General features: G+C 40.4%; 1 protein-coding gene across 3 annotated transcripts in view; it reads right to left on the reverse strand.

The window, feature by feature from the left end:
• Positions 1 to 27,740, reverse strand: part of GALNT18 (polypeptide N-acetylgalactosaminyltransferase 18) — a 327,554-nt gene that overhangs the window by 253,152 nt on the left and 46,662 nt on the right. For 2 of the 3 annotated variants that reach the window (XM_082057797.1, XM_082057798.1), the window contains exon 6: positions 12,393 to 12,661. In XM_082057797.1, the coding sequence (XP_081913923.1) occupies positions 12,393 to 12,513 (121 nt within the window). In that variant the 5' untranslated portion in view covers positions 12,514 to 12,661. Of the gene's footprint in view, positions 1 to 12,392; positions 12,662 to 27,740 lie in introns of those variants that run through there. The other variant, XM_082057795.1, reaches the window with a different exon arrangement.

The following is a 27,740-nucleotide window of genomic DNA, read 5'->3' on the forward strand; positions in this document are numbered from 1 at the left end:
ACCTAGAAGGGCTTTGCCTTGACTGCACTGGGTGGGGGAAACGAGCAGGGTTGATAAGGATTTCTTTTTTTGTTTTGAAAAGCAAGGAGAGAGCACGCTATTTACAACATTAATCATGGCATATTGGAATAACCCTACTAACTGCAACTGCTATTGCTCTTGGCAAATCCATCATATTGGCACGAACAAAATCTTTTATGTGTTATTTACTATTGTCCATCAATGCCACTACGTGGATAGGTTTCAAAAAATTGTGGAACAGCAGAGATGGAGGGTAAATTCTTAAGCAACAATTCTTAAGGCTGACACAGCCTTGATTACCTGAATGGACCATAGTGATCTAAAGCCACTGGACATGCTCCCCCTGTGTTTGTGAGCTTTTATGAAGGGGTGGAAGGAACACCACCAGAAACATCCCAAATTGCAGAGATCACAGTAAGTATTTTGACCAGAAATACTGGTCTGAAATTCTGGTCAGAATTTAATTTACTCTTTTTTTTTTTTTTTAATTCTAATATGAACAATGAAGGTTTCCATCACCTACCATAGAAGGCTTGATAGCCTCATATACGTAAGAAACCATGAATTTGACTATTTCCTATTACATAAATAAATTTTTGACTGTAACCCACTTCTTAGAGGAATGATATGTCAAACAAGATTAATATATGGCATAGCAGTAATGTCAAATGTTACATAATTCTTTATAGAGAAGAGTGTTCTGACACCTAAAATTTCACCTAAAGTTTTGGAATTGGCAAAGAAATCTTGCTTAGAATTTCTATTTTCAGTTTCCCTTCAAAAAGAAGAGGATTTTCCTCAAAATCCTTGTTCTGATCCTCTTTCTCCTTCCCTTTGTCCACTTCTCCCACCATGACCATTAAGAATTTCCCCAATGTTTTAGGAGTTTTAATGAGTCCCAGTTAGGCAGCTAAATCAGATAAAACCTAGCTATATCAATTACAATGACGAGTTGGAGACAAAGAGCAAAACAAACAAACCCCCAAAAACCACCAGAACAAAATACACCACACACCTCAAACTCTGCAACTGCAGTTCTCTCTCTACTTTCTTTCACTAAATATAAGAACCACTGAAGTTTCTGTGAATGTCACCTTCTAACTTGTGTCACTGGCAGCAGAAATCTAGAACCCCTACTGAAATTTCGCTAGATGCCAAAAGCTGCATTTTTTTTCTTCCTGCTAGATAAATATCTAACAGAACTGAAAGAGAATACAGATGGAGGATAAAGGAGGCTTAACACCACTAATTCATGTATCACTGCTGTTGGGCTTTGCTGAGCATTTCACTACACTGCTTTTTTTCCAGTAGGCTAACACAATGAATCTGCATCAGACCAATAATTTCATTAACTGGTTGAAGCTGGTTGCGTTGGAACATGAAAGGTTTGATAAGACTGTAAATTAGAGGGTATATATTTACACAGTTTGCTCTCAGTGAAGCAGGGTTCGTTCATAAAGAAACTTAATAGACAGTAAATTTCATTGCATCTATTAAAAATAATTTTTCCAACCATATTTAGCTGACAGCTCAGGTATGAAGAAAGGGATTCTGCACTCTCTAAGCTGCAAAAGTGCTATTCAGGAATCTAAGGTTACATGTTTGTCCTTCACTGGTTACAAGAAAAGTCTCCATCTCATAGCACTATGTCAGTGGGCAGTTTCCCCCAGCCACATGCAAACATGAAATCCATGTACACCGGCTTTAAACGCTGCTACTTTTTTCTCCAGGTTGCAGCTGGAAAGAGGAAGTTTTCTTGTTTTAGACTGATAGGATTGGCTGACAGTTAGAGAACTGCAATATTGCTAAAACTCAGATTGCTCAGAAACACCAAGAACCTGTTTTAATTGAATGTTCTTTCAGATCAAGCCTATAGTGTCGTAGACTGAAACCATGACTCTCTTACCATTCACATACTATTAGTATGTTTCTTTTGTGACACTCAGTTTTACTTTTGCTTGCCATAAAAAACATTTGTGTTTTGAATGCCCCTGTACATTGCAGAACAGGTCCAAAGGATATGTAGTATCCATATCTTTGTTCCTTGAATTAATTTGATACATGCAGTAAGGACTGACCCTAACTGACACATCAGCAAAGCTCAACTTAGTTGACTTGTAACAGAAACTTTACCCTTTTTATTTAAAAGAAACAAGAAAATGGACATGTCATTCAAATTAGATTTCACTCAAGTTAGATTTCTCTCAATATTGACTTCAAGATTTCCCCCTCCCTTTCTCTCTACAGTTCATTTTTGATTGGCACCTTAGGCAAAACCACCCAGAAGACTGTTAATAAGAATCTCAGGTCCACAAAACCAAACCAACCAACCAAAACCCAAATAATAATTTACACTGTCTTTTTTCCATATTAGGAAATCACTGTGACACAGAAATGACCCGTAACAACACAAGCAAAAATTGCAAAGGGGTTTCTCTCTGTGTAAGAACATTTCCTGTTGTGCAGGGGAAGGTTTCAGTAGCTCCAGTTAACGGATGTGTGTTTATCACAGACCCACAGCATGGACTCTTGTTACTCGCACATCCACACAGGTGCATTCAGGTACATCTAGAATCATAGAATCATCATCTAGATTACTTTGGTGCTGCTGTAGCCAGAAAGTAAAGGAAAGGATGATCCACTACAGTGTGTTGGTTCTGCCTCAGGCCCAACAGAGACAGGTTAAGTTTTCAGCCTACAACTATATAAGAATTTTCAGGTACCATGGCTTGACAGCTAAAGTTTGATAAGCCCTTTGGCACATTTCAACGTGAGCTGCTGAAAGCCACCCGTTTTTCAGGATTTTTATTAACTTTGCAGATGATGTCTTTTCACCATTGCATATGCAGGTCTAGACACAAAAAGAACAAACCCAAACTAGCCACAAAGTTCACTTGAATACCAAGAAGCTGGTGAAGCATGAATCGATATAATGAAGTTCCAAACAGTTGGCAATAACATTTTTTAAAAATAAAACTTTATAGATTGCTCAACGTCAACAGCACATACTACGTTTTTGTATTTTCCCAGTAGAATCAATTGCTTTTAGTGTAACTAAGCCTGTCTTCAATATTATGCTAAAAAAAAAAAAAAATAAAAATCACATAATCAATTGAGTCCAAGTGTGTTCCAGGAAAAAAAGTCCCCTGAAATTTTTGGGTTCCTGGCCTCCTAAGAGCTTGAAGCTTATAGCAACGTTTGCACTTGGATCAGGCACCAGTAGAAGCACACCACTGCTCTTGGTGGATTACTTGCACAAGCACTCACCACCATATGGAATGTTTGTTCATTGTCAACTAAGTTCTCATTAAAATAATTTCAGGATTTGACAGGTTAGTGCTGTGATCTTATTAAGATTTTAACAAAGAAGACTTTTCTTCTGTAAATTTTAATAGAAAAAGACTTCGAAATACCCTCCTTGCACACAATAATGGTATACAACAGCATGACTTCCCCACCTTCTAGGATCTGATTCTGTGTTTATTTGTCTAAGAGAACATGATCCTAGCCATCAAAACTTAGTTTTCATCTGTGAAACTGCCAAGGAAAAACTTACAGAAAACATTTGGAATTTATCCTCCAGGGAGAAAAACAGAGCAAAACAACCACCAACCACCTCAGTTAAGTCTGGGGTGGCATTATCCATGTAAGCACACCACGGGTAACACGGCATGCTTGGAAACAAGTGTGTGCCCACCACTTAGGCTGATGGCTGCTCTTATCATCAGTTCCTGCCTGCTTTCTGTCACCACGTTACGCCATGCTATGCTGAGCACAGACATGCGTTACACATCTGGTTCAACCACAACAGAACCAGGGCAGCACACCAGGAGCTTTGTGCAAGGGAACCAGCATCTTGGGAGATAAACAGGTGCCTCACTCATCCAACTTCCAGTGCTTGCTGGATGAGAACCTCAAATGCTCCATCAACACACCTCTTATGCCAATACCTTTAGTTACTCTGTACCAGCATTCAGAGTCCAGATGAGTGTATATACCTGGTTTTTGTCATAAAGGTGATGTTGCCACACCTGTCTTTAGAAAGGAGAGACAGACAGAACACACTCTTGCTTCTTCCCAAAGACTTCTATCCCAAGAACTATTCCTGCAGTGTTGGGCTGCTGCTTCACATAGAAGGTTTCAGGTAAGCTGAACTCTTTGCAAGATTGCCATAGCTGACAACTATAAAATCAACCTGAGGTCCTCCCTCATCCTTCCTTCCCACTTCAAATTAATCAGCAGGAATACCTAAGTTTTGACATTATGTGTGTACCTTCATTCATCATCAGACAATACACAACGAATTCACTGTGGTGAACACAAGATGCATCTAAGATAAATCTACAGTGTAAGACAGTGAAACAGTTTCACTTCCTTCAGGTTGGGAAAGTCTTAAGAAAAGATTTTGCCTTTCACAACAGTAAATGTGAAAAAGTGACTACTTAGCAGCAAATAATTAAAAGACAATTACACACTGACAAGCAAGATTATAGCATTTCATTGACAGTGTTATACAAAAAGACAGAAACCCAAAGAATTCCATTATTATTTTGTGCTAGACTCAGCACCCTTTTATTAACAGACATTTTCTTCAGCAGATATTAAATGTTATATGTGTCAGATTCTCAAGTTACTGACGGCTGCTTTTCTATCACTTGCAGATTAAATTCAACTGATTGTTGGGCAGATGGTGAGAAAGAGGGTGCATAATGTGTTCTCAATCCAACTGACACAGATTATACTCTTCAAGCAGTAATTGAAGCACTTTGATATAGCATTTCTTCATCCAGGAAGATCAGACAAAGAAGGTTCCTCAGTTACATTGATGCTGCCTCCCTAGTAAACTGTATTTCCATTATTATGCAAGCCACAGAAGTCTATTTTAAGATTATTTGCTTTGATTCCAGTATGTACAAAGGAGGTTTTCTCCTGACATTTGAATAATCTGTCTTCACCTAGCAGGTGTGTTTTCCTTTCAGATTTTTTTTAATAACCTCCTGAAAAATAATCAGGAGAACTGAAAGAGAATGAAGTAGAATTATGCCGATGGGCACATGCGCTATGTTTTACAGTGCCCAACAACACTGCCATACAAAAAAAAAAGCATTAAAAGCACACTTATGGCAGAATAGGCAAATCAAGTGAGAACCTAATGTTAATAGTCTAAGAGTTGAAGCAACCCTGGTATCATTCACGACTCCAGCTAGAACCCAGCTTCTGGTTTCAGAGAGCTCTTCAAGCCAGAAGAAGGGAGATGCACAACTTTCCTGCCTCAGAGGAACAGTTACTATCAGACAGATGTTCCTCCTTCAGACATGCAGCAAAATCAATCCTATCGCAGGCAGCTAATGTGCATTCTTCAGGATCTCAGAAGCATTTGGCATTTTTTTCTGGCAAGCATCTCAGAAGTCAGTGAACAAATCCCAGCTGAAGAAATGTTTCAAGAAAAAGGAACAGATGGAGCCCACATTCTGATAGAGCTTGACTGTTACCAATTAGTTGTGAGGCTTCTTGTTCAAAATACAACTCATTACGTAGTCCTTCTGCAAGTCCTCTGCAACTGGATGGGTCAGGCTGACAAAAATAGAAAGCGGAAAAAAGATGAACTGAGAAAGCTCTGTAGAAAGATGAGCTCAGCTGGGGTAAAGGAAGATACCATAGTTTTATATTAATCTAAACCAACTTGATGATATTCATTTCCAATAATCTCACATTCAGTTTTATGACAACCTGTGACCTCCAGGCTTTGCATCAGTAGGTGGTTCGAGTAGGCTGAATACGGAGAAAAATCCATAAATGATTTGATTTTTCTAGCTCAGAGCTTTGGCCATGTGCCCAGTGAGCTCTCAATTATTTTAAGTCATTCAGTTACAGCAATGAAAATATCTCCTCATTAATAAGATAAGAACTAGATGTTTAAGTGCCAGTTTACGGTGTTAGGAAGAACAGAATATCACCAATTTGCTGACAGAAGAAACACTGCAAATCGACCTCTGCCCCTCCTCTGAATATGATCAAGATGATCTCATCAATGCCCAAAGCCATGAGACAGAGCAGACTGTGTTCTTATCAGAATATTTGGCCTCAAAAATATTTACCTCCTGAACCAGTGGAGGACTAGATCAGACCTGTACTATTAGCCAAACTGAGTGAGTGTATTCCTCCCTTCAAGACAAGGGCACTGTATGGATGGTGAGCATCATTAGCAGCAGCTCTAACACAGATCGTGGTCAGGTTGCTAACAACTTGAGCAGCAGAAGGAACCTCTCACAGGGAATCCTAGAATTTTTTCATGCTTGATATTTTGTAACAGTGTTGGAGGGTTAAAAAAATCTCTAGACATCTTACATACTGTAGACCTTCATGCTTCTCTCAACTTTGCACTCTCTACCTTTGCAAGACAAACATGGTGCCTTTTCGCCAACCTCTGCCCCTCTATTTCATGCCAGATTTCAGCTGACTGAAAGGTGTGCTTCTGTCTCAATGCCACATATACTTATTTGATGCCAGTGGCAGCATGGACTTAATTCTCTTCAAGTCTGAGCACAACTTACCTGGTAAGTGATTGCAGCAGCAGGATCCTAAATTAGCCTCCTTCCAGAGATGATAGGCTGCTCCTAGATGCAATGTTTGACACTTGTGCCTCATGACTATGTATGGCTATTGTCTTCTATTTCACAAGCATGTGCCATCATATAATCATAAAAGCATACCCGTCTTTTAAGGGGGCAAAGACAACACCAAATGAACAGGGCACAAAGCTTGCAGACTTCAGTGCTCCAAAAAAGACAAAGCCAGACAACCATTCAGGCAAGACAAGAATTCAATGACTCAAATTTCTGAAGATTTGAGAAGTTTTATGGTACTGTTTAGCTAAAACTAAGAATTAAGGACTTGAACACTCACTGCAGTTTCATTACTAGAGGATATAATTTGCTGAAATAGAGGAGGAAAATAGTGGGTGCATTCTTTGTAAGGAGCCATTAGCTGACACAAAGGTAAAAACACAACTGCAGCTGAAACTACTATTTGAACAATTAGCACTGGTTACATAAAAAACACAGGCACCTGTAAGGTTTATTTTAAGAATGCCTGCTTTAAGAGTGAAGATTTCTAACCACGATGTTCTCCATGCTTTCAGACAACTGCAGTTTTCCCTCATGAAAAAAGCTTCCCTTCACCTCCTGCAAAAAAGTTCCCCAAAGATATGTTAATTTTTCTTTAATGTATTATCTGTTCTATCACCACAGCTGTCTTATCTGCTTTTTCCTCAAGGACTGACTGATGCAGTTGCAAATACTTTTCTGCATCCCACGACAGATTTTATTAATGACATCAAACACTGTTTCATGCTTTGCCTTGTTATTAACTTCTGTGGTGGCAGCGGATATTGCATTCCTTTGTGTAAAATTTATAATTTTTCTGAGTTTTGATAAGGCCATTAATCACAATATGACTATGCTACTCCAGACTACACTGGTGTCCAAGACAATGCTAACAATAACCACTCCTTAATAACCATTCTCCTTTGCCTAATACTTAATATGCACAGATTTTCTCTGCTTAGGTAGTGGCTTTTTTTAAACAAACATGGAAGAAGATGAGGATTCAAGTAATATGATTGTATTTCCATAAAACTTCTCCTGAAGAGTCAGGATAGGGCTGACCTTATGAGCTCAGCATCTCATTATTTGTCCTAACTGACCTCACATCCTAGTTAATTCACTGGTAGTCAAAAATATTCCACATCTGGCAATACTTGGACATAAATGATGCAAAGCACTTGAAAAGTCACAAATGAAAAGGAATATAAATAGCACTGAATTCTTTGCTTCTCTGTGTGGTAGCCTGACACAGAAAACCTTCTGCTGACTGAAAGTATTTGTGTTCCTTGCATTTGCTAACAAAAATGCTGGCTTCTTTCAAAATAACTTCTGAAATCACCTTGCCAAGGAGCACAGTTAAGCAGCATTTGGAAGACTGCTCTTCTCATTTCATGTTTTGCCCTTCATTTACCTCAAAGTTTTTGTGTTTTTTTGTGTTTTGCACTACTCCAATCAGGTACTGAGTAGTTTTGAGAAGTACATTTCAAAATTATGTATTTTACTGTTTTATCCTGCACTGCACCACCCACAGAAGTTGCATATATGCCTGTATGCAGATCTATATATAAAGCACAGGCACGATGTTACAAACGATTGTCCAAAAAAAAAAAAACCAAACAAAAAAACGAGGAACATAGTATTGGGAAAGAAAACACAGACTGAATCCATTTCCTTCTTGCAGCCAAGGTCTGCTTCCTTGGTAGCACCCACAGCCACCTACTTTATTTGATATGCCTGAAGTACGGAGATAATAGATCCCTAGATAAAGAGCACTCAGCGCTTCAGCAGATTAAAACCCAGCAGGTGTTACCTGCAGCAGGGTACAAAAGGAGCTCCTTGCATTATACCTGACATAGCCAGCCTACTACAGGAGACCATCTATGAGTAAGATGGTAGAACTCCTGGGAGTCTGACTCCTTTCCTAAGCTCACTAAGCGTTTAACACAGTGTCTGAACATGTCTTTATTTGACTTAGTACCTGTCTTCTACAGCAGCCAACAGCAAATAGTCCAGAAAAAGCATATATGGAGCATGCGACAGAGTATTTCTTTTTCCTCCAAAATATTCTTGCAGCCTCCAGAGATTTACAGTAGACAGAGTTCCTGAGTCAAAGGTGTCCAGAACCATAGGAAATTATTAAAAGTAACCTGGCACGTAGAAGAGATCCAACCCTTGACAAATGAGTTCAATGCATACGCACAGAGTAACTTCCCTCTTCTTTCTCCCAACCTTCCACCATCTGATGCATCTAGCTGTCTTAGAGGACAGCAGACAAGCAATCATCATTGACCACCTCATTCACCTCCCTTCCATCTTACCTTCATTATCCCTTGTTCAGAGGACAATGTTTGAAATGCAGGAACTGCCCACCCCAGGCTGTGAGTGTCAGCTCTTTTTCTAGAACTGGCACCTGTCTAACCCAACAAGCAGTGAAGTCAGAAGGATTTCAGGACAGTTCAGTTCTCTGAGTTGACCCATGACAGAGTCAGCCACGCACTGGAGCCATTGCAGAGGGGGTGAAACTGTATGGTGACAAGGAGTGGGTGACACTGTATGGTGACGAGCAGCAACAAAAGCCACAACAGTAAAAAGCTCAGCTTCTGTGGAACTGCGCAGACTTGACTGCTTTGTAATCTGGCTACTTTTGCAGACACTAGGCATGAGGAAAAAAAGCTCCCCCCATCAAGGGGTGGGTATATCTTACATGGCAGTCTCAGGTACAAGCTTACAAATAAAGCTACAGTTGACCTTTTTGGTTGTGAAAAGTTACATTTGTGCAGGTACAGTGACAGCTATGGGTTTATAGCAGGAAAAGAAGTGGACTCGTGATGTACATTTATTACATTTCAGTGCTCTCTTATGAAGTAGGTATTACAGCCTACTGTGCTTGGAAACAAGCAATATAATTTCCCAAGTTTAAGTAAACTCTATTAGTTACCCCACATTTTTTTTTTTCCTTCAAGGAGCTCCCTAATACCAGCTCACTTCAGAAAGCTCCCAGATGGCCAGCTTTGGGTTTGTGGAAGGGAGGACAAAAACATATGTTTGGCTTTATAGTACAACAAAGCTTACTATTAAATTACTTTCCAACTATTAATAGCACTCACACATAATGTACCTAATGTTTAACAGTACAACAGTTAAAACACAGATATTTCTTTGGCTTTCTTATGGCTGTGATTTTGTCCTCAGGAAGCTCGAAGTACATTAACAGTGTGACTGGAAACAGGATTAGGTGTTCTGCCCATAAAAGAGTAAAAACATGTGCTTCCTGCAGCATTTCATGAAGCTTTCTCTCTGGTAAAGTGTAAGTAATATTATGATAGACTCAAGTCATACTAAGAGTAAGTGATCCAAAGGCAGAGACAGAAGTCACCTGGACGGAGATGCCAAAGGACTGGGTATAACACACCAGGGAAGGACTCTGATCCAAACATCCCTATTCTTCATTGTGAAACTTCAGTGCAATTATTAGAACAAAAGTCCATATCTGATTAGATTCAGTAACAGGAGAACCAACTTAAAGGATGGCATGTGTAAATATCCGAGAAATACAGGAAATTATTACAGTAACCCGGAATGTAGAGAAGACCCAAGCCTTGACAACTGCTAGGTTAACCAGAATCAAGATGTGCTCCAGGTTGTTATTCCTCTGGAATGTTAACCTTGATAACCACTCATACATTTTGGTGATCTGCCTGTCAGTTGCGCAGCTCATGCTTTCATAATAGCAACAACATCTAAAAAAAGTGAGAGAAAGAAAACTCCAAGCATATCCTTTTATTCAGAGCAGTATAAGTGTTTACAATAGCAGAGTACTCTTTCTGGAAGTCAAATCACTGAAAGCTACACAGAATCAAGCAGAGATTACCATGACTGATCCTACTCTCGCTTCCCTTTCAGAATAATAAAATGTGTGATATTTAGAGCCATTTCTTGAATTGGGAAAAAAAGAAGAGATCTCAGAAACCTTTTCATTTCTGAGACTCTATCCCCAGGTACCCACGCAATCTATGAATAAAACCCAGAGGATCATGCAGTGACAGAACATGCGAGGCCTAGAACATACTTCTGTGAAAATGAGCCAGATTTATTCTGACATAAGCTAGAATTAGAAAAATAGCAGATGGCAAATTGCAGCACCACTGAAATCCCAACAGCTTGTTTTGAAATGTTGAGTTAATTCTTAAAATAAGGGTTTAGAGTTGGAATAGATTATCTAGGGATGACAGACACAGCAACTCAGACTATTTCAAAAATTTTCTGGATGCCGTTAGCTGCATTTTTTGGCATTTTCCTCATATCAGAAGGCTGCTTTAGGTGCTCCTCTGGTAGTTATAACTGATGAGGGGCTTTTTAACTATCCTCACTTTAGACCAGTTTGTCCTGCCAGGCTTTCAAGAACTCTGCACATCCCCCTCCCGAGCTGTACCATCCAGTTCTGAAGCTGGTTTTACTTCAGATGTAATAATTTCATAACCTCATTACCACTCTGCTGTGAGTTCTTGCATTTGGGAGCAAGATCTCTGATAAAGACTAAGGCACAACACTAATTTGCCTTCTAGGCCATATCTACATTAACGAAGAAGATAAGGACAGGACTAAAACTCCTACAAGCACAGATCCTTTGTTTTAGTGTCCTTGATAGCAACTGAACTCGGCCAATTTCCCACAGGCTTCCTGCTTAGGCTAAACCACGTATTCAAACTCTCCACTGAGAGTTTCTCCTCTTTGTTCTGAGAAACAAACCTTTTTTGGGAGTGAGGGGAAGAACCTAACTTTCCATACCTAGCTTTGTTATCTCTCAAACCTATTAAAGGATAAAAGTAAAGAGGATAGTTCTTTTCTTCCCCAGGAAACACTTTTCCCCATGCACTATCACCAGACAAATTGAAGAGTTAGGTTATGGTTGGATTCCATGATCTTGAGGGTCTCTTCCAACCAGAATGATTCTATGATATTACCATGTCTCTGTGTAAGGACAAACATCATAGGAAAGCTTTGTTTTAAAGCTGTGACCAAGTGCTTTTCATTACTCTTGGAAACGGAATCATTTATGTTGTCAATCACCTCAAAAGAGACTTGCTTACAGCTTTGAGGCCAAGGGTCATTATAAATGGAAGCTGAACCCAGAGTCCCAGGCTAGAAGCTATACACTTTAACGTGGGCTGCGCTCACACGCGGTGCAAAGGTACTACCTTGAGTGCTCAGAGCCTTTTGCAGTTCCAGAGGCAGCCAGGCCCCGACCGGCAGGCGCAGCGCCGAGCGGACGGCGCTGCTGGAGCCGCTTTCCCGCTCTCGCCGAGCCGGGGGCTCCCACCGGCGCCATCTTGCGGTCCCCGGGCGGCTTTACCGGCGCCGGTGTGACGGGCCGGAGGTAACAGCAGCCGACCCGCAGAGCTGCGGGCGGGCGGAGGGCGCAGCGCCCAGACGCCGCAGAGGGCTGCCAGCGTCCTCGGCCAGCAGGCACGGCCACCGGGGAACCTGCTGCAGCGAGGGCAGCGGCTGTTGCCGCGTCGTGCGGGCGCCCCGCTCAGCGCCTCACACATGGCGTCTCACACACGGCACCTCGCTCCCGGCCGTGCGCAGCGCTGGAGCTGAGGAGCCTCACCCCGCTGCCCCTCACCCGTTACACACACAGAAGTCCCGACCACAAAAGCAGTTTCAACATTTAAAAGCGAAACACTCCACTTTCACTCGAGCGATTAAAAGAGAGTTGGTGTTACTGCCCGGCCCGCCCCTCCGCAATTCAGCATCATCACCTACCAGCAACTTCCGTGACTGGCACAGTTGTGTTCTCTCCTCTGAAATCACATGTAACTCCATCTTTCTGGTCAAAACCTTCCTTCTGCAGTTCCAGGCAAAGCAGCAAGACCTCCAACAACATTCTTTTTCAGAGCCATGCTTCCTTTTGGAGCAAAATCCACAGAGCTCTTCCAGGTGCTGCCCAGGGGCAGCCCAGAAGGCTCTGCGGTGCAGGCCCAGGTGGGCCCAGCTGCTCCCTGCACACAGGTGTGTGCACTTTGCAGATATCCCTAAGCAAACACAAAACACACAATTTAATTTAACAGCAGGTGAATTCAAAGCAAAAATAAAGTTTTTTTTCCTTTAGGGCTGTTGTTGAAGTCAGGGCCTTGAGCACTCCACAAAATCATCTTGTAGAGACAACAGACTTTGTCTATATAGACTGTCACAAACAGTCATATTACTTGTTACTTCTGGGGTCTGACACTGGGGAGTGTTAAGGCTTTCCTTCTCAAGTTTCTTGCTGTTCTGGTCCCATACTGGGATCTACAAATAATTATTTGTACATGTGTTTTCTTGTTTTGGTGTGTCACTGTACAGATCGTTTTGTCACAGTCAGTATTTCTTAAGGTACGGCTTTTTCAGCAGACAGTCAGCAAGACTAACTAATATTAAAGTCAGGTCACAATTTCCATTACAAACACTGATTTCCAGAATCTTACTACCCTTGAACAAAAATCTCCTGCAAGCAGAAATAAAATGCTCTGGGAAGCAATTAAAGAACTAAACCAGAGGTGCAGTTTTGCACCTACTACCACTGGTCTTATGAACCTATTTCCACTTTTCACCAGTCAGTAATATGACCCTTTAAAAATTGTATTTTCCCGGTGCAAAGCAAAGCAGAGACATTGTGCAGATGATGTCCGAGCACCTGTTGTGATGGACCAGCAGCTGCAAGCGAACCTGCACAGCCACCGTTGTGCAGTGGGGACAGGACAGTTTGCGCTGCTTAAACAAACATGCTAATGAAAGTTTGTTTTAGAAAATTGAGAAGCATTTGAGCACCCAAAACACTAAATCCTCATTTAATGATGGGAAGTGTTGTATATCCTTCCAACACCCAGGCACAATGCCGTGACTTAAACAAGCTGCTTAATTTTCTCTCAAATGCCTAAATGTATGTGATGGACATATGGTGCTATATCACCCTCAGCTGGGAACTGCCTTAACTTTATTGTTTTCTGTCACAGTCTGTATGCTCTTCCAATGTTTTGGTGATTGTGAAAGATCAGTAAAGAAGGATTACTTTGAAACTCTTTGAAAAGGAAAAAATCCATGAGGGAACCTGAAACAACAGTAAACCTGAGACCTATTGTACAGCACAAAAGATCTCATGAGAAGGGGAGAAAGACTTTCAATTGTGAAAAATAATGAGGGAGAGATCCCACAGCATGACCACTGCTGGAAGATATTTAAGAAAAAAATCAGGAAAGATAAATACCCAGCTTTTGACCAGCATTTTGTTCCGAGGGTCCCACCCTTGTGGATCAATACAGTATTTGTTGTTGGCAGAGATTATGAGTTATCACTGTTGCTGTTACAATGAACATCTCAAAAGCATTTTCATCGATCTTTCCTGCTAAATTAAAATTGGTGTGCGAAGACCATGGTCTGAATTCAACAGGAACATAAGCAGCACAGTACTGCGTGTTTCCAACACGTTAATGATGAACAAGGATCCTTTGGGCACAGTTTCCTCACATCCACTAGGCCAGTGCTGACGCAAAGGGCAGTACCCTCTGCCTACTGGACATTCCCATCCCTTCTCTGGTTCTTCTATCAACATTTGGCAATCAACCTGACAGTAACTTTTTTTTTTTGGTCAAGTTTCACCTTAATGCAATATAAATTATAGAAGTAGCATATGGGAGGCAAGTGGGAACTGGGCCCCAGGTTTTAGCAGTAACAGAGAAGCCAGTTGTGAAACTGCACTTTCTGATGCCTAGAAAATAGGAAGCAATGTTTGTCAAGGCAGATGACACCTTTTATTAGATGACCTAATGCAGCTGGAAAAAAACCCTAGCAATTTCAACCACTTAAGCCCTTCTTCAAGAAAGCCATCTGCTGAGGAATGGATTTGTTAGCCAGTTTAATGTTGAGAAAGGCAGTTACCTGTCAAAACCAACCAAACAAAGATTTTGATAAGTCTTTGGGCCAAAAAGTGAAAATTACCCCAGAGCTTGGTAGCTGGATGATTTGTTTTTAAGACAGAGTGCAGATCCTGTGGCAGTTAGTATTAAATTACTTTATATATAGTGAAAGTATTTCAACTGGAGAATACAGAAAACTTGCAACAGAATATTCTTGATCCTATTTGCTAATATACCCTCCTGAGAGACTCAGATTCTGTCTCCAAATTGTATCAGCAAGTGAATTAAGCCTCTCTTCTTGTGCAGAGCAGGTGAAACAAGCTTGTGCTATTCGGTGTCTACTGCATGTTGCCTCCTCCCTTGGGTAACCAGGAGAGCTGTGCAAGTAGGAAAGACAGAAAAATATATAACTTGTAAAACTTGCATCAGCTTTGATTTGATAAAAGTGCCATGATCAAGCAATAAGCAGCTCTTCACATGAATAGTCACTGAAATTTAGTGGATCCTGACCTTGACTGGGTTAGGGGGCAGCTACTGCCTCATAGGAGAAAGCTCTTATGAACAGTCTCTAAGTGCAAGAACCTGGTCTCTCAGCTACTGAATTTCTTCTCTTTTATCTCTTGCCTGTCCTCTGAGTTATTTAGCTCCTCTTTATCATGTCATAATTCTCATGCACAGTAACAGTGTTTCCCAGCTGCATGCCAACAGCAGGTTTCATTAGCACACTTCATTATTACATAAGGGTCATTAATCAAAGCATTGTGTTTGGCCCCCCAAAAATTCCTTTAAGATCTCTAGTAGCAAACTCCCTCTTAGCCTCATAACTCCCATTAAGGAGGTGCCCACCTCCACCTTAAATCCTTAAATCCCAATGCTTCATCATAATACTGAGTCTGTGATTTATCTTAATCTGGTAAGTACAGAATTAATAATGCATTATGATGCTACAGTGAGCCACCCTCGCAGAAAGGTGTAGATTTCTTCAAATGCATCATGTCTATCCTAATGCTTGCATGTAAGCAGGAAAAATATGATGGCCTAAGGCAATAACAATTTATGAGAGGACTAAAAGGGAAGTCATTTGAGTTATATCAGAATCAGAAAAAAAGAGAACTGACCTGAAATACGGTGGTCTGTAAAAGCCACACACAGAATCTGATTCCAGCAACATCAGAGGTAGCAAAATACTAGTTATTAATTTATCAGGAAATAATAAAGAAAATGCTTGTTTTTTTCAAGAAGCAGAAAACTGTATGTGTCACACACTTTTAATAAAACACAGCAGTGCATATGGATTAATTAATTAGTCATCTGCATTAATCAAAGGGAATGTTTTATTATTATTCAAAATCAAACAAAAGGCCTCTTTAGACTCGTGTTGCATGGCAAGTAATTAGCACAACTACCCATCAACTTCACCAGCTGAAGAAGGGAACACTCACTGGCCAGAACACTCAATAGAAGGAACATTTTTGTTCCAGGCACTGACTGGTTTTTGGAGGTGTGCAAAGGAGTTCTCATAACCAGGGTGACTCACTGACCCAGCTTATCTGGAGCCCCTAAAATGAGTGAAGTATCACATCACTTAACAGCGCGACAATTATCAAAAGTACGAGATACACCAAAGGTATTTAACAGCTCCTGCGAGTAAGCAGAGAGACTGAGTTCTTGTGTTGTTTCCTGGTGCTGCTAGATCTGGATCTTCTTCCCTCCACTGTCTCATCATCGTTCACTCCTTCAAGGTTCCCAGTTACTGTGCAGAACCCGTTTCCTCTCTCCAGTGAAGGACTCTGTTATGTCCACCTTGGCATCAAGCCTTATTTCTCTCTTGTTGTGCCATATTACTTGCTCCCTTTTTCTGTTGTTTTGTTGTTTTTGTTTAGTTGGGTTTTATTCTTGGCAGATTCTTAAACTGCTTTGTTCTACACTATATTTAATAGTAGCTTAGCTTAATAAAACACGGTTGATTTGTATTCACAGGATTAGCTCTTCTTTCTAGTCTGTAGTCTAAAAGGTATCTGGCAAGTTTATTTAGGGCATATCATCCTGGAAAGCACTGTTTATGTTGGACAAAATAATAAGTAACCCAAGACAAGCGTGGCTGTATGCAAAAAGTACGTCAGAAGCTTTATTTCATTTCTTATTCTGTATATTATAAACACACATATGTACCTGAGTACAAGAAGAAACATGTAGACCGCCATTCAAAAACAAACAAAAAAAAGCAAACAAGTATGAAGAATACCAAATCATTAAGCTAAGATTTCTGAAATACGTTTATATATTACTTATAAGAATAATTTACAAGGGTACGAAAAGCATAGCAAAGAATTAATGAATTTGGAAATACCAGGATTAAGACACTGCATGTTCATTATACATCTTTACTATGTGCACATCTGCTCTTTCTTCTACATGACCCATGTCTTATTCAGAGTTAAGACAGATTGATTGCTCTGTTATCGAGCTGCTCTCCACTATTTGATTTTGTTCTTATTTGTTCACTGGGCAAAAGCCAGTACTGTACTCAGCACACACTATTCCATTACTGCTTTAAAGGAGGAAGATTGGACTTTAGTGGGTATGAATCTTCCTCCCTCTCCTCTTACATACAAATGATTTCATAGCAGAGAGAGGGCATGTCTGTACCATGCAATGGAGCACAATGCCAAGTTTATTCAACCATTCCAGTAACTCCACAGCAAACACAGCTCGTGCTGTCCACATTAGAAGATCAACTAACCTGTGTCTCACAGGCAGGTTAGAGCAGCTCCACACCTGCACTAAAGCACTTGGCTCCTGGTACAGATGTTGATCTGAGCTGACGCTCTGTCCCACTTGCAAGGCCAAACTTGGCTGAGAAACGTCTGCTCTGCTGCGCTGACACGGAGAGGGCTGTGGGATCTTGGCCTCATGACTGGTTGTTATAGGGAGGGTGAAATCTACAGAAAGTTTTGTCCCTTAAACTCTATGACCACACATCAACTTTGCTACTGTTGACACCTACAAAGCAAAATACTTTAGAAAAAAAGCATTATTTAAAGAAGAGATCAGAATAAGTATGCTTTCAGTAAAGTGGTTTAATCCAAATGGCATTTTTGGTGGAAGTGGTGAGATTTTCCAGTAGACCTCTAGAACTAGAGAGGCTCTTTTATTGGTCTAAGACACATTAAAAGTTACTGGATAGACACTGGACAGTAGATAAGACACTTTGCCTGAATTAGGCCTCGAGTGACCAGCAATCCCTCTTGATATTACAACCTACAGTATAATACCAGACTTTTTTACTGGTAAATCTAAGAGGTCCTCTTAGAGTTCCTTAAAACACAAACTTCTTGCTTCTTAATGAACAGATATACATGCTTAAATGTCTGAAAGCCATTGGTGACATCTCATGAAAGAATCCAATTAGGTTTTTCTTATCCCAATCAGTCACATAGTAGAGGTCACACACGAGGATTTTTAACTCAGTAAAGCACGGGAGATAACTATGACATTCAGTCATGTCTTCATTGGCAGTTTCTTTATTTCACATAGGTGAACATACTCATTTGTTAAAAATGCTTGAATTTACTTTAAATAATAATGATATAAAAGTAGTTTCAGGAATGCTGCATTCATGTTAAAGATATTCCTAAGGCCCTAAATAACAATTAGTATGTTTGTTTGTGCTACGTACTCCATTATCTTCATAAATATATTTTGATCTATAACATATTGTTTGAAATTAGGTACTGTTTTAATGAAGGGCTGTACTCAGTAGATCTCTCTATCTGCTAAGAGAACTGAAGGTCAGCCTGTAGCATCCAGCAGATCCTGTTTACTAATTCATGCGGTGTTTCAGAGGCATGCCATAAGAACACAACAGTAGCGGTTTTGCTTCTTGGTATTCTGCAACAGTGGAGAGCTTATTGGATTTTTCTCACTTGCCTGTCATGCCCTAAGAGTTTCTAGATCATTAATGATCAATAGATCCATTTAGACAGGAATAATAATTCAGGCAACTGAAAAACACATATGCTTTCTTGATGGGTCTGTGGTATTAGTCACAAGAGAATTAGCTGTTTAACCTGCCCCTGAGTAATAAACGTGCTATTTGAAAAGCACATTTTAGAATATCAGAGATGCTAGCTTTGACAATTACATAACTGTGGTGTAGTATTTGGTTTATTTGTCCAAACACTTTACAGATATGTTTCCTTTACATTTATCAACTTTACTAAGATCCTGAGCTCTGTTTAGACCTTATGACCTCATTGTGTATTAGCTGCTGCAGCAGCCTCTGCAGTTACAAATGTATGTTCGTTCTCTTTTAAGGAGCTGCTCAGTGTTGCCAAAGGTTATTTATAAGTCCAAAGCAGGCAAAACCCAAGATCCAAGAACACAGAGTCCTTAGGGTCCATACATTTGAAGTTCACTATCCCTTTTGCCCATCATCCACACCTCCTGCATGCGTGCAACAGGAACAGGCACAGATCTGGAGTCAGACCAACTGGGAAAGAAGCAGGAGCGGGGTCTGCACAGAACAGCCTAGGACAGGTGGGCACCTGCATGTAGGACAGCTGGCCATGACAGCCCCACACAAGAAAATACCCATCTAAGGAATTGCATTCCTTCATATATCACACACACTCCTTGCTCCTGCATGTGCCACAGACATTTCATACACACGTGATTTTCTGACTCCATCCATCCTTCCAGCTGCTTTGCTGCCTCCTATGTACAGGACACATTCTCCAAAATTCCTTTGCCCTCTGGTCTATGCACCACCCAGTCCCTCCTCACTAACAACATGCAAGCTCTACGTCATTACAAACACCCTGCTATTCCCTTCCTCCGTATTTGACCTTCTTCCTGGAGAAACATCATAATTTATTTCCCCAGTGACTCCTGAAAATACAAGTTTTTGTCTTGCTTTAGACTAATGAAAACAAGACAGACAAAAGTCATCATGGGTGAGACTGCATAGCGGGTGTGAGTACCTGGTATGTTATAGTAACCACAGGCACCTTGACCCAATTCAGATAACTCAAACAGTGGCTGGGAAACTCAGATTTCTTTTATTTCTCGTGCTTATCTAGTTCTGATGGAGATCTTTTTTCCCCAACAGTTTATCTGTATGCTTAGCAATCTTAATCTTTATGATCAAGCTTACCACCTTTTGAAGGATGGAAGTCAGGCTCACGGTCCATCATTCCTGGATTTGTTTCTAGAGCCATTTTTGCAGACAGGACAGTCTTCTGCAGTCTTTCTGCTTTTCTTATATTGAAATAATTTTTAACTATTATTTTTTTTGCATCCTATGCAAGGTGCTCCTCAAATTCTCTCTCAGCCACCTTCATTTCCTGGTTACATTTGATCTGCCATGACTTATGGCCTCTCCTGTTCTCTTCTGGAGGACAAACTTTCTGTTACAAATGCCAGTCCTTTCTACATGATAATCACCTTAATTTTCTATTGAACCATGTAGGGTTTTTACTGGACCACTCTGTTTTCTTTTCAAATTTCAGCAGAGAGTTTGTCTTGCATTTTAATTCAGTATAATTTAAAAGTGTCAAGGCTTCCTCTAGGCTTCTTGCTTTTTAGCCTGCTCCTCCCGTAACATTTTCTCTTCCTTTTGACCAGTTGCCTTATTAGTATGCAATTCCCTTTTTTTAAACTGAACACTTGTGCTCTGGATTTGTTTTGTTTAGTCTCTCCTGCTGCAGTGTTAAGCCTAATCATACTGTAATTGCTATTACAGATCAGCTTTCCCACATACTTCTTGAGCTGGTCCTGTGTGCTATTCAGGACAAAAGCGAGAAGAGATCTCTTCTGGGATTCAAGACTAGTTGTTCTGGAAAGGAGCTATTTACTACCTCCAAAAAACTTATTTCTATGTCCTGTCATAGATGATGAGGCATTAGTTCTGTTGGTAGCTGAAACATCCCAATATCAGTACCTGTCCTGAATTTGCCAGTTCTTAAACTCTGTCCTCTCTCTATATCTTGACGGAGGGTGAGGGTACTCATACAAATCTAATGCTATATTTTTATTATTACAGTGTGATACTTCCAACTACAGGGATTTCATACCGCTTTCACTTTTTCAACAATTATTTCATACTGTTACACTTCATTTTAAGCTCCAAAACCAGTGCAACCCCTCCACACGTACATCTTATTCTGTCAATTTGTGTAAAGTTGACAGGCTGGGAACGTCCTATCCACCAAATAGCCTCTTTCTGCAGGTCTCTGAGCTGTCTCTCTGCCAGGCTCATCATATGAAACCAAACATCCCAGTTCTATTTTCAAAGCTCTTGGAACTGGCAAGTTTTGCCCTTGGTCTGTTGCCGGCTGTATCGGACACCTTGTCAGCTGGCCTGGAAAAGAGTCTGGTTTGCTCTCCCTGCTTATTGCAGTGGTGCTGCTTTCTTGCCAGCCTTTTCAGACACGCACTAACCATTAGCCATGGGCATTTTGGGAGATCACAGCCATCCGACATCTGTGCTCCTCCACATCTGTCAGCCTCTTCCCAACTTTTAGCACTTCTAAGTTTTTATGGCCAGCAGCCTGGCTCCTTTCTAACCAAGGTTTCAAACCTTCCTTCCTGCTCCTCCTCTTCTGAAATGTTCCCCAGTTCCTAATGTGTGTCAATGTCATATCCTAATATCTAAATAATTTCTAACTGAATATTATGCTAATTTCTGTTCATGAACAACAATTGATCATCATCATCTTAAAATGTCTCCATCCATTAGAGATTAGACTGTTACCAGAGCACAGAATTTCTAAAATATTTGAATTTTATGAAAGGTTATTAACAGGCAGCTGCCAGATTATTAGCAGGCAGCTCAAGTATCCTGTTTATCCAGACAATAACAGTATTGACACCACAGTGCAAGCTTTTCCCATACAACTCTATCAATTTATCTCCATCATGCCCAGGAGAAATTCCACTAGGGAAAAGGAATTATAATGAGTCCCATGAAGCCTAATGCATGCCAAGCTGATACAGATAATGATTTGGAAAGGGAGAAAAGCATGTGGGGCAGCATCCAGAAGCTGGGGAATAATACTGTGTTAAACAACCAGCGCCTGTTTGCAAAGTTCAGATAAATACCAGGCAAAAACATATTCACTGGTCCTTCAGCTTCATTTTACAGGGTGACAACCACACTCCAGCACATGTGTAGAAGGGGAAGTTCAGGTTTGTTGGTTAATAATTAAGAAAAAAAAATCCGAGAAATGGTTCCTTAAGAGTAGAGCAGATACATTTTAACCTCCTGCACATCCGTGTTCTTATTTGGACCCTAACTTCTGAAGTCACAGGCCCTTTCAGCACAGGAAGGACTGTTAAAGGTATGGCATCTATATGAAGGCGTACCACAAACAGTAATGACTTGTGGCCAAAAGCTATTTAAAACAAAATCCTGCCTCTGCACCCCTCCTATGACTAGAACAGGCAAGTTATTTTGCCCCTCTTCAGTTTATCTCTTTAGTTTGACTTGTGGAGTTATTTATCAAACCCTATACAGTGGCATATCTGATTTCCAATGTGAAAGGTATATGGTAAAAATCACCTTACACAACAGAAAGTGCACCATCTGGAAGTGTCCGATGGCTTCCCAGAGCTGCTCAGTCATATGGTAACTGCCATGGGCTAGATGAACACCAGGAATGAATAAATTCATGTTCCAGATTTGTACAATTTGTGGTCTGGAGTATGTTTTGCAATATAACAGTCAGATCAGATCAGTGCAAACACGTAAGGAAAGGCAGAGCTGCAGAAAGCATTCTGAAAGTTAATGGTCTCATCTTCATGTCAGAGAAATGTCATAAAGCCTGCATCACACCTGGACAAGGCATTGCTAGAAACTAAGAATCAGAATGGGGAAAGGGTAAACAAAACAGTGATTGTACTGTCTGGTATGACAAGCACATTGCGCATTATAGGAACATGCCACGGATTCCATGACAACAATAAGACCTGTGATATTTATAAGTTTGAAAGCAAGTCTGTGTCTTGATGCCATGGTTTGCATTCATGGGCCAAAAATAATTTTTAAAAGTTTTTAAAGAAAGTGCCTCAGCTGTTAAAGGGATTAGGTGTGCTTTGATGAATGTGTGACCTACAATGTGACAGTGTTTGAAAGGGACGTTTTCCAGGATGGTAACTGCCAGCAGGGCTGGGTGCTTTAGGCAAAGGTGAATCTGAAGCCTACAGTGCAGGAAGACAGATCAGTTTTGAAGTGCTTGTTGTGCAACAGGGAAACATACTTACTGATCCATAAACTTAAAATAATCCTAATCTGCCACTTCCCTTCAAGCACCACACATTAAATTAAAAACAAACAAAAACCCCCAAACCAAAACCAAACAAGTAGCTTGGTGAGCCTGTCACCTCTCACCTGTCTATGGCCTGCAGACAGCATGTGTGGTTTGACTTCAGTGTGATAGCCATACATCATAAAGGAAGGATTTTCCTGGATATATACACACTGATTCAAAGAATGAAACTAACGTCTTACAGTTTGATGAGATGAAATTGCAGTGAAGTTTTCAGTCCTTCTGCAATATCCATTTTATCCTCAATAAGCAACTCTCACACTCTTAAAATTAAGTCTTGATCCAGATTTAGAGTTCTTGCATATCCTTCAATATCCAAGCATAGTTTGCATGCTGTCTGTCCTGAAACTGTTAATGGCATAAAGAAACATCACTATTCAATACACTGGGCATTTTCATATATTTCTTACCGACGCCTTTCTTTGCCCAGCAGAACACCATATTTTCCTGCCACAGTGACACAATTTCCAGAAGGAAGATCGCATGGCTCACCTTTGGCCTTAAGCACAGCCACTTGGTCCCATCACCTTCTCTATGGAAGCACAAAGGAAGTGGAGCCTTGAAGCAGTCAAGGCTAAATTCTCCTTTCAGCAACAGCCCAGAGAAGTTACATTAAAGAGATGGGCCACCACTGCCTAAATATTGCATCGGAGCAAATTACATATTGTCCAATAACAAGACCTCAGTTTATGGGTTCCCACCTGTGGAAATGGTATCTCCAATAATGTCATGAAAACAAAAGATTCTGTTTTAATAGCGGAATAGATGGCAAAAGAGGCAGCTCCTGCAGGCCTTCACGCACCACGGTCTTCTGACAGTTTCACTGGCAAGGTGGTTGCAAAGGCGCATCAGAACCTGGCAGATTTAAAAAAAAATCTGTAGAATAGAGTTTCTTATGTTTGATCTTCAGTGAAAAGGGCGATTATATAATTCACTCCACAGTGTACAGAGAGTCAGTTTAGGACAGACAGTAACAGAGCAGCCAAGTGAAGAGGCAGAACAGAAAAGGGTTTAAAAACAACTCTCTCTCTAAAGATGTGTTTTGATGTAGCGAAATGAGACACTTTCAGAATTCAAAATACCTTAGAATATGATCACACAGTACAAATTGTTCATAGCTGGCTACTAAAAGTTAGACAAACTATTATTTATGCTCTTCATTTTCAGGAGTGCTGAGAATCTTACTGCTGTCCCTGAAAGCTTTTCTCTAAATAAGGACTACAAGACTGAACAGGATCTGAAAGTCAAGCAAGGCTTGTTAACAAGTATCGCAGTAAAAAACACCACTTTATTTCACCCAGACTCAAGTTTTTCTTTTTGAGGTGTTTTTTTTCCCTTCCATCTTGCCTCATTCCTCAGCGTATATACAGAATACACTTCAAACAACCTAAAGTTTTGACAGAATCTGCTTTCATAATACAAAGAACAGACACCAACCTAATGTTTTGACTGGCTGCCTAGATAAGGAAACTGCAGCCGCTAAGCTCACTGCTCCAAGCAGTCTCATGTGCTTTAGAACCGTCAGTACTGGTACAACCCAACCTACCAGGAGGCCAAGACAGACGTTCCTGCTTGTGCTCCGCAATATCCCAATGGCACTGCTGAAAATAACATTTACCTGAAAATGCAGATTTGTCTAATGCAGAACTCTAGGGGAGTGGCGCTGGAAAATATTAGAGAAGTGAACTATTTGTCAAATGCAAATAAAGGACCAACAACTAAGTCTCTCACTGCAATCACAGGAAAATAATTATGCGCATTACATTTGTTTGCTTCTGTATAACTTCTGCAGTAACACCGAAGTTCCTACTAATTTCATTTAAATCCTATGTAGGCATGAAAGGATGCATCCTGACATTATGATAAATGATGAAACATAACATTACCATAAACTTATTTATATGAGAAATTCTGCAGACAGAGAACATGCTTCTTCATTTTATATTTTTAGATTCTTTCTTTCCAAGACACTCAGCCAGGTCTTTCATCAATTACACCCATGTAAAAGAAGAATAACATCAATAAAGCCTGTACAAATTCATCATTCTAACTAAGAGGCAATATGTAACAGTAAGCCGATACTGACAAAAGTAGTAGATCATAATAATAAAACTTAAAACAAAAGTTATCTATATTGCCTAAGGAAAAGACTGCTAGTTTTAAAACAGATAGCACAATATATGTGATACTTTCCACGTGACTATGCAAAATTACTTGTGTTAACAGAAGGAACCGGGCTGTTTGTTCAGTTTAAATTAACAAGAAGGGACCTTTCCTAGATTTGTACTGTCCACTGTTAGAAAACAAGCTCCAACAAGAACTTTGCTTTCCCACAGATGCCCCTTTGTTCTAAGTTAGACCCTGGCACTGTTCTTCCGAAAATCCGAACTAGAGCTTGGAAGTGCCCAGCACAGTACAGTGAACTCTGCCAACTTGATTCAGGAAACCTCACTACTGTGTGGTTAAAGGCATAAAAAGTCTACGGCTACTTAAACCAACGATCAGTAGAGCAGCTTAAGCACCATGGACAAAAGTCTCAAGACACTTCTGAAAATAATTGCCTTGACACTTTTGTTCTAAAAGTAAGCATGCACTCAAGGAAAGACAAGCAAATCCCAGTAGTAAGACAACTTAAACAGTGGCAAAAATATTCTGTGTTACTCCCAAGAATAGTTGGTTTGATTTCTCCCCTTTTGGGAATTAAAATTTAAATAGCCTATCATGGACTTCTTAAAAGAAATGTCTTTTACCTCTTAAACTATAGTGCAGCTATGTTGTCAAACAGCAACGCAAAAACAAAGCAAGTTAAATATTGGATTAGCAGATGACAGCTCTTCAAAAATATTCTCATTAAAGATGTTCAGAGCACCAGGAACAGGTTTCGCGTTCTAAAAATTAAGTTAGAGGGGAGGCTTCCTCCCTCTTGCCGAATCCTCGAGGACCTGTGAATACTGTTGTGGGTGGCAGCGTGTTGGCAAAGCAAATGCCGGCAAACTGCCTCCCCTCACACAAGTGATTGATTTATCAGTTTAATAGAGCTGTAAATTGAGAAGAACACTCCTTGAGCCTTAACAGTGAACTACAAGCAAATAATAGGCAACAAACTCTGATGCAGAATTGAAAATATAAGTACTTGTGAAATACAGCATATGTTACATTTTCCTGTCAGCAGCCCAAGGAAAATCTTACCGCTCTGATTTCCAGCTACATGACACAGTCCTTGAATTCTGGCGACAGAGCCTTATAACATTAACGTTGGGTGCCCTTGCTTTTGTCTGTAGGGAGCGCCCACGTGGTTTTAATTACATTTTTCTCAATTTAAAACAGAGAGAAGCCAGTACAAGGAAGCTAACAACAGTGCTACAATGTAGTTAGACAAGAAAGGATCCTCCAGCCATCCAGCAAACCCAAAATTATTTGCAATCACTTGCTGCTTCACTGCTTCTATATTTACAGAATTCAGAAAGCTACCAAGTCTGTAATTGTTTGTACAAGATACAAAGTGCTGTTAATGTGTATATTTCCTTTATAAATCCCAAAAGATTCTGTAAGCTCTTTTCTCCCTCCATCTAAGTCAAACACTGTTATACCACCTGCCTGGTTTTTTTTCTTTGTGAGAGTCTGTTTCTGGCATATCGTGCCGTTTCTGTTTCTCCTCCCTTCTGCCCATCCTTGCAAATTTAACAAGACATTTGCTTGTTAACACTTCTAACTGCGAAACACAGAAAGCAAACTGCATTGGGAAAACGTAGATGTTATCTAGGAGCCTCCAGCAGCCAGTTGCCAGCTGCACGCAGGCTTGAGCCTGGAAACAGCTGTGAGACAGTAAAGGTTTTCAAGGGATAAATTCAGTCTGCTCTCATGGTTAATTATATTTGTGTAATGCACAGACCAGTTACTAAGCAAATTCTCTAAACTTCAGCCATATATAACTATATGAAATTCTGGTTTTAAGAGTTATTAAAATTGGACAACTCAAGGCATTGTGGAGATAAAAGCTGGGGTGGGGAGAGTTTAAGTTTAGATGAGTATTCTGTTTCAATTACCTGAAAATATTCAGCTTGGGTTTGATGCACTTTTTTTCCTCCAGGTTTGCTTCAACATTGAAGCAAATATGGTTTTTATTGCAAATAATAGTGGCTTTTCATTCAAGGGGAAGGTGGGGGGTGAATTTCAATGCAAACACTGTTAAAATATCATTTTTTCTTTGTGGCTGAAACAAATTTTGTAATGTAAAAAGTTTAGTCTTTAATTGAAGAAAAAAAAGGCATTCAGTGGAAAAATTTCCAACCATTTCTAAGTCTTACACAACAGGAACACCAGACCTCTATTCCATCTTTCACCAAATATTAGCAAATACAGCAAGGAAAAGGCCAAATGCTCATGGAAATTCAGCAGTATCTCTGTAGGCCTTCAAATCCTTTCCCAGGAGCTGTGGCTTTAGGAACAAGTCAGGCACATCTTCTGCAACCTTGTCTGCAGCCCAGGGGAAATAGAAAAAGACACCAATCACATAGGATTGACCTCATAATATTGGTCTTTTGTTCTTGTGGATGCTTTTGTTTTTAGAGCAGCACGGATTGTCCTTGGTGTATCGGTTGTGATGGCCAAGAACACACCACAGGATGGCATTTTCCCCATCTCCTGCTGCAAGGCAAGAGCAAGGGAACAGAAAAAGCAGGCAAGAGTAGTGAAGGAAAAGCGGCTTCACCCTGCCGGCACATCACATCACATCCAACAGGCTGTTTGAGCTCTGCAACGCCTTTTAACCACGGACCTTCACGGGCTTTCACACACCCTCTGGCCTCTTGGAGGTTTTTAAATGCTCAACTTTATCACGTGCAACCTTTTCATTATCATGTCAACTCCATCCCTTCCCACCATAATTTTTA

This window comes from Streptopelia decaocto (genome assembly GCF_964273445.1).
Source record: "Streptopelia decaocto genome assembly, chromosome: 7".
NCBI classification, from domain to species: Eukaryota; Metazoa; Chordata; class Aves; order Columbiformes; family Columbidae; genus Streptopelia; species Streptopelia decaocto.